The sequence below is a fragment of the Colossoma macropomum genome, unplaced genomic scaffold (genome assembly GCF_904425465.1).
Source record: "Colossoma macropomum unplaced genomic scaffold, Colossoma_macropomum, whole genome shotgun sequence".
Lineage (NCBI taxonomy): Eukaryota > Metazoa > Chordata > Actinopteri > Characiformes > Serrasalmidae > Colossoma > Colossoma macropomum.
Window position 1 is genome coordinate 41,665,770 of NW_023494791.1, and position 13,377 is coordinate 41,679,146.

Below are 13,377 nucleotides of genomic sequence, written 5' to 3' on the forward strand. Positions count from 1 at the left end.
GGCTCTCTAAAGTAAAGCAGCAATAATCCCAGTAGAAATGTAGTGCTCTGTGAGCTGTGAAGAGGGCAAAGAGGAGGCTGAGAGAGTGACCTCCCCCCTCTATCTTTCTATGTCTTTCTCTCTCTCTCTCTCTTCTTAATACAGCACCCAAAACCCCCAAATCCATCATCAAGGTAAGGAATATGGCTCTATCACACTATGGCACTCCACACAACATATTGCAGCCTTAAACCCACAGTGACTAAAGTGATGCAGTGAATTTACTGATCTTGCTTGATTTTTTGTTAGCGTTCCCTAAACGACACGTTAAGGACAGACATGATCTAAATGAATGTTTATTCAAACTCATCTTAGCATTTGTTAACATAATCACTTACTCAATTATTTTATTGTTTATTTTTACACAGTGGGTGTTGTTCCCAAACTTTTGGACTGAAGTGTATGTTAGTACCTACCCTCGAATTCCACGCACTCTATTCAAATAAAAAATCTAAAATAGCTCTATTTAATTAAAAAACCTTAGCTAGGATAAATATTCGCTTAAGAGGGAAAAAAAAACACCTCTTGTCCTATGGTTGCCTAGCAACATATAATAATATGATATAATATAATGTAATACCATATGTATGTATGTATGTATGTATATATATATATATATATATATATATAATATATATATATATATATATACCAATTATGTTGATATAATCATAAGCAAATTTTGAACACCCCTGGTTTTGTTAAATTTCTAAGTGAAAATAACGTACACATCCTGCACATCCTGTACAGGGAACAAACGAGCTTAAATATAGAAGTTTTCTGCTAATATTAATGCTCAATTTCTATTTTTCAATTAATTAAAAGAGAAAATTTTCTCTCACCAATCAAACTCCACTTGAGTCACTTCCAAAGTTAGAATTTTCCATCACCCACTCAGATTCCACTTAATTCAATTCCACAGTAAACATTTATCATCATCCACTCAGATTCCAGCCTATTCAATTCCAAAGATAGAATTGCCCATCACCCATTCAGACTCCACTCTGCTCAATTCCAAAGTTAAAATTTCCCATCAACCACTCAGATTACATTCTATTAAATTATAAAGTTAAAATTTCCTGTCACCCAGTCTGGTTTCAGCCTGTTCGATTCCAAAGTAGAAGTCCATGTTGCCTTGTCACATCCGGACTATTCAGTTCTAAAGTTCAAATTCCCAGCACCCAGTTTGATTTCACTCTATTCATTTCCAAAGCTAAAATGTATGCTGAACTAAGGTGCCTGGAGACTAGGAGACTAGTTAATATCAGAAACACAGACAAGTGCAGGCAAGAACACTCCCATTTAATCTTGAACTCAAAATGAATCTACACCGCTGAATGAGTCTTACAACCTCAAATTTCTGGCCTGATGCAAACTCCCCCACTGCCCACAGCCCACTGACCGAACATGACCCCTAAAGCTCAGTGCAAGGCACACTTATGCATAATTCTGAATGAATAACATTGAAATAGCTCTAATATTGACTAAGAAATCTCTATGATTCCTTTTCCGTCTCTCTACCACAGCTGCTGTTTCCATCCTCCATTCATCCTGACCATGTTTCCTCTCTCTGCACTTAAACATTCTATCTCTTAACCTTTAGCAATCTATTCAAATGTAATTAAAAAAAACAAAAGTTTTTGACCTCTAAATGTTCTGTTTTGTTTCCAAATATAAAAAAAAAACAGCAAAAATGTTTTTTTTGTTCCACAAAATAGGACTACGCACAACAATAACCATCAAATTCTTCTTACAATAAAATATCTCATATTATACTGACAAAAACAAATGCGGTATCGACTGAAAGGTTAGAATCACTTTTGCTTTTTTCATTGAGATACAAGTGAGAAATAATTATTATTGAGTTATAACATTTTTATCACTTCTGAAGGTAAAAAGCTTACGCCTCATTTCTTGCTCTTCACCTCCTTCTTTGTACTTCTATGTTTTGCAGGCTACAGCTTACCTCTCTGCCTTCTCTCTCTCTCTCTCTCTCTCTCTCTCTCTCTCTCTCTCTCTCTGTCTCTCTCTCCCTCTCTCTCTGTGCCTCCCTCACTCTCTACGTTTATCTGTCAGGTTCCATCCTGGCTGGGCGAAGCAAGAATCAATCAGACTTGACTAGCTCTGGGCTTATCTCCGCCCTCGCTGATTGATTCTGCTCGTTAGCTATAATTTGACGCTCTGTCCCATCTCCTCCAAAGCAAATTAAATCGTAGTAGAGTCGAACGTGCTGCGAGTCCTGCTCTGCTGGAGTGAGAGCGCAAAAAACACACCGGGAAAGTGTGAGAGCGTGTGTACATGAGTGTGTGTGCGTCAGTACTGGGTGGCTAGATATGACTAATGGGAAGTGACAGACACATGATGTAGGACTAAAGAGGCTGCTGTTGAACAGTGCTCAGGGAACATCGCTGCTCCACAGCTGCAGCCACACCAGGAAGGAGTGACAGCACCACACACATAAGAACTCACGGTCACAAGTGTGTATAAGTTTACACCCTTTTTTTTTAGTGGTAGGATCAGCAACTGAAGCACATCAAAGGTCAGCAAATGACATGCTTTTTATACACTTTTGGGTCAGTCTCCATTTGAAGTGGGAATTCAGGTGGACAGATTTAAAAAAAAATCAGTTTCTTTCATCCCAAAACTAAATAATCTTAATATGTCCATTAACATCTATTATATTAACACCTATTATCGTAAATGAGGAAAGGAGCTTAATTCCAAACATATTTTACAGTCACTGGTGTTGTTTGAATATGGTGTAAAACTAGTGACTGTGACGTTCTGGTTAAAACTGAGGATTTTGTAAATTGTAAAATGTCGTATAACATTAATGATATAAAAGTAAACATGAATCTGTTTTATACAAATTCATCAGTTAAACCTCTTAAAAATACTGTTTTATATTAAAAATGGTTTCTCAAATGTTGAAAAATGGTTTTGTGACGAGCTGTTTTATATATTCAGAGCGATTATGAAACAGGACAAAAAGAAAAATCAGAGAAATCATAAAGGAAAAGTATTATTTAATCTTAGGTCAACTGTGTACATACCAATCTTTGGAGCTGTGCCTAATATTTTAAGCAACGTTTTAAGCGCTGCAACCTTCGTGACATGGTTTCCCACTCCAAACGGAGAATGTCACAACTACCAAATTTGATGCCAACAAAAATGTAACAAAAGCAGTTTGAACAGGTGCATGTTCACCACTGTGTTACAGCAACTTTCTTTTTAACGGCATTTGATGATAGTTCAGGGATGAAAGACACCAATTAATCCAGTTTTGAAAGCAATATTTTTGTTTCTACTATACAAGTCTTCAGGTGCACAACCATCTTTGTTTGGGGTCTTCTTGTACTCTGCATTTCATAATGCACCACACAATTTCAATGTGAGATGGTATGGACTGTAAGACTGCCAGTCTAACACTCACCCTTTCTGATCACACAGCCTTTCATTTGCAGCATGTGTTACACATGTTATACATGTAACAGAATGTGCCTTCAAATAAGAGTAAACATCCCTTAAAATATGTCATCTAAAAGGCAGCATATTTTGCTGCAAAATATGTATACCTTTTAGCATTAACTGAGCTTACACAGATGTGCAAGGTACCCACTAATATATCCCCATACCCTGACAAATCCTGACTTTTAAACTTTATGCTGGTAACAATCTAAGATGGTCCTTTTTATCTTTGGCCCAGAGAACACGACCTCCATTATTTCTATAAACAATCAGAAAAGTCGACTCGTCAGACCCAATTCATGTTTCTACCATGCAACAGTCCATTTCAGATGAGCTTGAGCCCAGAGAAGTCGGCGGCATTTCTCGACATTGTTGACATATGACTTCAGCTGTGCACAGTACAGTTGTAACTTGCATTTGTAGATGCAACAGTTTTTATTGACAATGGTTTGTCAAAGTATTCCTGAGCACATGTGATGATATCCATCACAGGAACATGCCTGTTTTTAATGTAGCGCTGTCTGAGGGGTTAAAGATTACAGCAATTGCATTGGGTTTCTGGCCTTGCCCTTTATACACAGAGACTTCTCAGGATTCCCCAAATCTTTTGATGATATTATGCACTGCAGAGGGTGAAATACCTAAAATCCTTGCAATTGTTAATTGATGAACATTGTTCTTAAATGGATGGATTCGTCAAAGACATGTTTTTTGGCAAAGTGGCGAGTCTTGACCCATCCTTTATATAACCAAGCATGACTGCACCTGTTTAAGATGTTTTTTGAACATTTCACAATGTCTCTAGTCTTAAATTGCCCTCTTTTTTGGAAAGTGCTGCAGGCATCAATTTTAGAATGAGTCTATATTTAAATAACAAAGTTTGAAGTAAAGATTGTGAAAGTTTTAATATGTATCATTCAGTACCCAGTGCATACAGTCCAAATATGGAAAGTAAGCTTCAAAAACAGCCAGTACATCTGTGATGTCACCTGAGCCAATATATTTACGTATATCACTTATTCAGATTACAGCAGTTTAGCTCCGCCCATTCACAATGAAGTCATACGCGGTGTATCAGCTCTCAGTACGTTCTGAATGAAGCCAATCAGAACAGAGCTTGTTTATCTTAAATCTTATGTGTCTTAAATACAGTAACAAAAGCAACTTGTTTAACTCCAAAATATAAAAAGGATCGCTGCCATCGGAAGAAAACCTTGTATCTCCATTTTTGCCGTTTTTCAGTTTTTGACATAATTTAAAAATGCCTGTTACCCTTTACATTCTCCTGTAAAGTTATAATTTTGGAGATACAAGGCTTTCTTCCGATAACAGTGATTGATTCCCAGTGCACATTCCCATATGTGCAATTTTGTATGAGTTTACCTGATACTCTTGAATAAACTCTTAAAACATGGTGCAGGCGCTCTTTCTTGTGTAACGGGTGCTATGCAAGAGAAAGCTCAGTAATTGGAAAGGTGCCTCGTGCTTGATCAATAGCTTGTTAACAGTCAGCAGCATATCTTCATGGAAAGTGGGTGAGAGTTTTTCCTCAAAGTGAACACGCTGAGATAACGTGAGCCAGCGCACCACTGTCACTGCCAGCGTGTGACACAAGGACGGACACATCTAATTACTACAGACACGAGGGACAGAAAGCTTTGTTGGGAAACAAATGCTAGACTGGGTTTAGACAGGTCACCTGCATACATCACCACTTACCAGTTTCTAAAATGACTGAGAAAGCTGTATAACATATAAAAGTTATAATAAAATTAACATAGAGAATTCATCATATTCCAAAAGAGGAGATCTAATCTCAAGGTAGGTAACCTGACGAAAAATGGATGTAAACAGATCAGTACAGTATATTATTTATTATTTACTGAGCTTTATTTACACAGAATTCTTAAAATGTTAAATGAAACATCTAAAACATATTTTCTCAAATAGTTTGTAATATTCCACACTGCATAAGTTATTATTGTACATAAAACATGGTACGTGATTCCAAATGTTTAAATTGTAGCGTTTGCATTCATATCTTTTTTCATAATAAACTAGACATCTAAACATATTTTTGGATGTTTTATTTAATGATTAAAGCATTCTGGAAATAACAATTTCATGTAAATATGTACTTACCTAACATACACTGTTTTTATATGATAGAAAACGTTAGTTATAAGCCTTCGAAGGGTGATTCTAAACATTGTGAACAGTCATGTATCTCAGTATATAAGAAGGCTTTGGTGGGCACAGTTATTCCAAGCAGAGCAGCTGTACAAAACAGATGATGCCCACTTCTGTGTATGTGTGTGTGTGTGTGTGTGTGCGTGTGTGTGTGTGTGTGTGTGTTTATGTGTGTGTGTGTGTGTGTTATGTGTGTGTGTGTGTGTCTCACCTCGTCTTTGTCCTCCACCTGTATGGACAGGGGCAGGGCAAAGCCCACCTGGGCCAGTTCAGTGATGCGCACACGGTACTCAGAGCTGTTAAACTTGGGAGCGTTATCGTTCTTATCGATGAGGAGGATGGTGAAGGTGGTGAGGACGGAGGCAGCAGAGGGAGTACGATCATCATTCAGCTCAGTACCCTACAGAGAGAGAGAGAGAGAGAAAGAGAAAGAGAGAGAGAGAGAGAGAGAGAGAGAGAGAGAGAGAGAGAGAGAGAGAGAGAGAGATTCACTTTAGTGTCCATCATTGTGGAAATTTGTCTTTGCTGTCTGCTCTTACGCATTTACAGAAGGGTATATAACTGTATGTAGAAGGTTGAACACCCTTAGTTGTTGTTTTGGTTTGTTGAGTGAAAATGAACACAGAGAATTACAGAGAATGTACTTAAATATGGCATTTGTTCTGCTAATTTTAAGGTAATTTTTTTATTTATTTGCGGAGTTTAACATATAATACCTAAAAGCATAAAATGTGCTGTAACTTTTGCACAGATCACATTTTGTGTTATTTATTTTTATTTTTCTATATGTTAAATTCAGCAAACAAACAGTAATTGTCCATTAAACAGTGTAGAAATGTGTTCTCTGTGACGGATTATTTTCACCTAGAAAATCAACTAAACATCGTTTGACCAGGGGAAAAAACTAAATGAGCCATATTAAAAAATCTCAACAAATCTGTGGGCCAGCTGTGTTTTTATTTTATTTTTACTTTACATTTTACCACGACCCCAACTGGCCATTGTTTATTCAAAATATGCCAAAACTACAATGGCAAAAAAAATAGGCACTGAACTTGAACGATACAAAAATCATTTTTAATAGAAATAAATTGTTTTATGTAAAACAAGAGACTGCATTAGCTGCAGATAACCGTTAAACCTCGTTAAATGTCCCCAATGTACAGTATGTTTTTTTAAAACTGCCCAGTTGCATGAACTAGACACCCGGCATCCTTTTTTTTCTTCTTTTTTTGTGGGGCTGTCCCTGAAATCTATGTCAGGGAGGGGTTGGGAGCACACTGTAGTGCAGTTCATAGTAAAATGTGCTAATATTGATAGAAAATCAAAATAATTTTATGGGCTGAATAGGATTGTGCCATGGGCCCGACGTGGCCCGTGGGCCTTGTATTTGACATGTGGGTTCTAGGAGGAGGAAAAATCATTCTTAACTTCAATATAAGTTAAAGTAATAAAACTTTATTGTGATTTTGAACCATTTCTGTTGGTCCATTCTTATAGAGTTTTTACATGGTGTACATAAGAAATCTCATCAGGAATCACTTAAAATATACTGCCTGTCCAGGTAAAATTAATCCAGCTGTATTAGGGATTTAGTTAACCCCTTAAAAACTCTGACTTATTAAATCCTAAGGCTTATTATTCAGTAAATACATGGACTATAGTGCAACCTGGCTGTGTTATGGTTATGCTATAGGAGTGCACGATAGAAGTTAGACCTGTTGTGCGTCCTGGCCATTTAAACACTGCCCAAAATTAAAGATGGCACACATATGTTCATGATATTTCTCATCCAAAACCTGTCAAAGTGTTACCTGAATGCTTGGTGCTTGCACTCCTAACAACAGCAATATCTAAAGCCACACATCTTCTGAATGTGGCCTATACTTGAGAAGAGTGATAGAGAAAGTGAACGAGAGTGACTGAGGCCGGCAGAAAGAGTGATCTAATGAAAGAAGGGAATAGTCATAACAGAACATACACGGTCCTCAATCTGGCCCTCTTATCCACTCTTCAGAATGGCCACTCTTCAGAATGATCAGAGCAATCAGAGGTAAGTGGGGACAATGTGATGGCCGATGTAGGAAAACACACACATGCAATGAGATTAAAGAAGGGCTGCAGTGGAGAAGAGTGTAATCACGATACCAGATTTTGTACTTAGATACTGATACTAAGTGTAGTATCACAATGATCAATACCAAAACCTGAATGATACAAAGGCAGATAATGAGTAAATTCGCCAAGAAATAAAAAACTGTCAAGAAATAAAAAAAAGTGATGAAAATTTAAAGAATGTTTTGTTTTTTTCCCCACAAAAGTACATACAACAATAACTTTTGATGAAAAATTTAATCAAAACAAATGAGAAATTATAAGAACTACAAATGAGAAATGTGTAAAAATTTATAAAATGTAGAAATTGGACTAAATCTGGATTAGCATTACAGAGAAATAAACAACTTATGTCTGTAGAGTTATAAAGTAAAATGGATAAAATGCATCCGACTTTTTCTTTTTAAGCAAATATCTGCTCATACTGATCTGATTTCAATATCACCTCTAGTGGAGAAACTTCTTGTCTCAGTGTTCTTAACAGTGGTGGTGATGGGAACCAGGGGTCCTGATGTCTACAACACAAATATAGCCATTTTATTTACTTTCCAAAACCACCAGTGAACGCCTGCATGTCTTCTGAGTTTTTGTATGTAATGTTGATGGTAAAATGGAGTGAATGTGGAAAAATTCATGTACTTCTCCACCATAAATGGACTATTAAAAAGTATATTTTAGGCAAAAAACCTTTTCTCCAGAACTACTGTTGAACAATGTATCAGACATCATGTGTATTTGTAACCATACCATGTAATAACTTTCTGAGGGGAGCTTTAAAAGGCATTAAACTCTTCAGACGTCTGGTTCCCATCACCACTACTGTGAACAATTCTGACTCTGTACGTTGACAAGTAAGTAAGTCTTATTTGATCTGTAAGACTTATTTGATTTTACATCTTAATGATTTAATCACGCAGGAGAGGGAGAAATCGGTGGAATTCCACTTTGATATTTGTGGCTAAAGCCCAACTGAAGCACTTTATTACAGAAAAGAAAAACTCAAATAATCATGTAAATAAATGAAATTAGTGAAACTAACATTCATCACACTGTGTTTAAAACAAAAGGAATATGGGTTACAGTTTATACTGATTGTTTACAGGAGCATAATGTCACATACGCTAGTAAATAAAACCCTTCAAATAAATGTTGTAGATTCTAATAGCATGTACTAATTAGCATGTGTAACTGGATTCACCTATAGAGAGAATACAATGCCAACATGATGTTAGTGAATGTGAATAAAGAAGCTAAAGTATCAAATGTTAGAGCATATTAAATTGTCAAGCTGCACATACTTAAAAAAGATAGATATAGAACCATGAACACTCAAAGAACCCATTGCATGATTACATGGTTCTTTGCATTGTTAAATGGTTCTTCAGATTGATGAAGAAAATGATTTATATAGTTCTATATAGAACCTTTCCAAAAAGGTTCTATGTAGCACCAAAAAGGGTTCTTCTATTGTTACAGGCTTGGCATTGTAACAATAGAAGAATGATGTTATGTAGAAGCCTTTTCAAAAAAGCTCTATATAAAACCATATAAAACACATGAAGAACAATTTGACAATGCAAAGAACACTTTAATCATGCAAAGGGTTCTTGTGTGTTCATGGTTCTATTCAGAACAATTTTCTTTACTAAAGAACTCTCGGAGAACCATCATTTTTAAGAGTGTAGTTTTTAAAAAGCATTGAACTTTCAATACATCGTACTACACTTGCATGGATACATTTCCTCTCTCTCCCTCTCTTTTATTCTCATTCTTTCCAATAGTAGTAGCTGATGTACAGACAGTAAAAGAGGAATGCACTGTCTCTACTGGAGTATGAATAATGGTAATTGGGGGTGAGAGTAGAGTGAGCTTGTAAGTCACAGGCAATCATAGAATCTTATCGTTTTTTTAACCCCTCCCTTCTGATTCCCGCCACACAAAAAGCTCCTGAATGCGCTGACCTGGAGTGCGCTGTACTCCAGCACTTATCCAAGCTTTGTGAAGTTGAGAAATTAGTTTTATTACTCTTACGCTCAAAATCGATATCTCCACCGATGAGAGCAGGGAGAGAAAAAGGGAGTGGGAACGAGAGGAGAAATGGAAGAAAATCCATAACTTATGAATATGTTTTTTGGAGATGTTCCTTTGCCTCTGCGCCGTTCTGCGTGGAGTTCGGGCCATTTTGGAGCAGATCATTGATTTTAATTAAGGAGAGTTTGACCCAAGAGAGCACGGGGGGAATTTGCAATCAACAAAACAAACACTTTGATTCCACATGAACATATAAACACACAGACATGCACGCGCCACACACAGGTACCCATAACTGATATTACATTCAATACATTGTGGTGCTGAGGTAATTAACCGAATGTGAAACTCAATGTGAAATAGTTTACTTTCAGTTTTTAATAAAGGGCCATGTACAGCAGAAAGCGATTTGTGCTAGTGAGGCCAGCAGTTTTATTTTATGTTTTCATGTATTTTATTTTATTGTTTTTTTTTGGTATATTCATAATATTTAAGGCCATATGATGAATATGTAGTGAAACAGGGGTGTGATTCTTTGGGTCAATAGCAAATCATTTTGATTCAAGATTCATTCATTTGAATTCAATTTAATTCAATACACTAAAGAGAGATTAGATGCACTGGCGTCTTTAAAAGGTCCATATCCTCCATTTTTCCTTTTGTCCTTTTTTAAAGTCCACTTATGTGCATATATATGTTTTGGTTTATGTACCAACAATAGTCATAATCTTTCTCCTTTAGAATTAAACAGGCTGTTGTAGTTACTGTGCCTTTAAGAGTGACATATGCAAATGATGTCTGTTCTGAATGGCTGTCTTGTATTGTACAACATTCAAAAGGCAATCCAGGCTGAAATACTCCTTATAACTTTGCTGTGAATGTGTGGAGCAAAACAGCTGTTCATTTTTTTTCTAGCAGGAACAACTTTAACTTTGTTTAAAAGTTAAAAGCATTTTTACCAAACTATTTACTATTATATGCCAACATTTCCTCCCGGGAAAACATGTATGTCTTCCCAGAATGCTTCAGAGACATTTAATGGGATATTAAACAATAACCTACGAAGCAAAAGCATACATTCCTTGACTCAGCTGAAGCAGAAATGAACCACACTTCCATTCCCCAAATGGATATTTCAGCCAAATTCTTGAAATACAGTGGCCATGTGAAAAATAGTGTGGATAGCAAAGTGGAAAACCACCGCTCCCCTCAAAACAAGGCGTAATGTAGCAGTGAGCGTGAGGGGCTACAATCGTGGAGAAGCTGGAACATGCAGCCACTGTTGCTCTCAGTGGACAGTGATGCAAAGTGGAAACTGCCTTCACCTTGTTGTCATGTTTACCCTGCATTCACTTGATTTTCATGTTCAGTTCTTGTGAACTCTGAGTTTACACAATGAAAATGTTACTGAATTACTGAAGATATTAAATAATATCTGATTAAGCTTATTTTGTCTACTCCTATAACTATAACAAATTGCACAGGTCAAATTTGAGCAAATCCAACAGACCTGATTAATCATGATTAATCATTTTAATTAGCTCAGGCAGCCATAGTTATAATGCGTTAAAAGTATTCCTAAAGGATATCCCCTGATTTCACAGCTACAAGATTAATTACCTAGTAACGTATGTAATGAACTACATTTATATTCACAGGTTAAAGTCTGTAAGTCTGCAATTCTGACTTTATGTTTATTTCAATATAAAAACAATTACATAAACTTGGCCAAAATGTGATTTTTTTTCTCTATCTGCAAATCAATAATTTTCAACTTTCAAGTCATTAATAAAATACACTATATGTCCAAAGGTTTGTGTGCTAGGTCCCTGGACGCCCTGGCACCGATGACAGCTTCCAGAGGTGGTGGGAAGGCAGGCCCTGAACTCTGCCGGTTGACAAGAGCCAGGAGTGATGGCAGGAGGAGGACGACAGCCGCGAGAGACAGTGGGAGGAGGTTGACCTCCAGCAGTGATGATGGGAGCAGGATGAAAGCCACAAGTGATGGTGGAAAGAGGACGACAGTGGCAAGAACTGGCAGGTGGAGGATGATAGCTGTGAGAGACAGTGGAAAGAGGACAACAGGCATGAGAGACGGTGGGAGGACGACAAGAGCCACAAGTGATGGTGGGAGAAGGACAACAGTCAAAAGAGATAGCAGGGGGAGGACAACAGCTCTGAGAGAAGGTGGAACGAGAGCAACAGCCACGAGAGAAGGCAGGAGGACAAAAACCATCAGGAGAGACGAAAGGAGGAGGATGACAGCCGGCAGTGATGGTGGGAGGAGGATGAAAGCCACAAGTGATGGTGGAAGGAGGACTACAGTGACAAGAGCTGGCAGGGGGAGGACGATAGCTGTGAGAGACAGTGGAAAGAGGACAACAGGCATGAGAGATGGTGGGAGGAGGACGAAAGCCACAAGTGATGGCGGGAGAAGGACAACAGCCATGAGAGACGGCAGGAGGACGACAACAGCTGGCAGAGATGAAAGGAGAAGGACGAGGGCCACAAGTGACAGTGAGAGGAGGATAACAGTCAAAAGAGAAGGTGGGAGGAGGACAGCAGCCACAAAAGATGGCAGGAGGAGGATGACTGCCAGGAGTGATGGTGTAAGGAGGACAACAACCGCAAGAGATAGCAGGAGGAGGACAACAGCCGCGAGTGACGGCAAGAGGAGGACGATTGCCACAAGTGATGGCCGAAGGAGGAGGGCAACCACAAGAGACAACGGGAGAAGGACGACAGCTGTGTGTGATGGCGGGAGGATGGCGCTGAGCCCTGAGCCCTGGCTCCTGAGCACCACCTCCTGTATTGCAGCAAGGCCATCGTACTGCAGCCGATGTATGAACCCAGTGACTGAGCTGTGGAGCAGAGGCAGTGATAGGGGAGGCTCAAGTGCTCACACTGCCCTTAATGAGATCCAGCTGACGCTGGGAAGAAAGAGAAGACAGAAGAGCAGCAGCAGCAAAAAGGACTGATGAACTGAAAAGCTCATGTGCATCTTTCTTCCTCCTGGGGTAGCACACGGCGTGCTATTGCTGTAATTGTTCAGTTCAAAATCAAAGATATTTGGAGGTTTGTCCCCCTTTTATTGCAGGAACAGCCTCTGCTCTTCTGGGAAGGCTCTAGTGAGGTCATGTATGAATGTGTATGGATCGCAACCACCACTCCAACTCATCCCAAAGGAATTGGATGGAGTCCCATCTCTCCAAAGAACAAAGTTCCACTGCTCCACAGTCCAATGATGGGGGTCGTCATACCCCTTTTAACTAATGCTAGATTTTGGCTTGGTGACCTTAGGCTTATGTGGAGCTGCTCCAGAGCGTTTTGTTCTATTGACAATGCTTTTCAATGCTATGTGTGGAGTTGAACTCTTGTGTCAGCAATTAGTGTGCCTTAAAGTAGCTGGATACAAGGGGTGTCTGGACACTGCTGGACAGTTTACCTCCTCTTCTTACACTACAGCTGTAACGGAGACCTACGAAAGTTAAATAGGTTGACATTGTTAATTTACCACTTTCCTGTTGAACTCCT

At 38.4% G+C, this 13,377-nt stretch overlaps 1 protein-coding gene across 1 annotated transcript in view; it reads right to left on the reverse strand.

Moving 5' to 3' along the window:
* LOC118810932 (cadherin-23-like) overlaps positions 1-13,377 on the reverse strand; it is a 338,859-nt gene that overhangs the window by 104,055 nt on the left and 221,427 nt on the right. Inside the window, exons 11-12 of the mRNA XM_036575094.1 lie at positions 5,909-6,097; positions 2,808-2,813 (exon numbers count right to left, since the gene is read on the reverse strand). Coding sequence (XP_036430987.1) covers positions 2,808-2,813; positions 5,909-6,097 — 195 coding nt within the window. The remainder of the gene's footprint in view (positions 1-2,807; positions 2,814-5,908; positions 6,098-13,377) is intronic.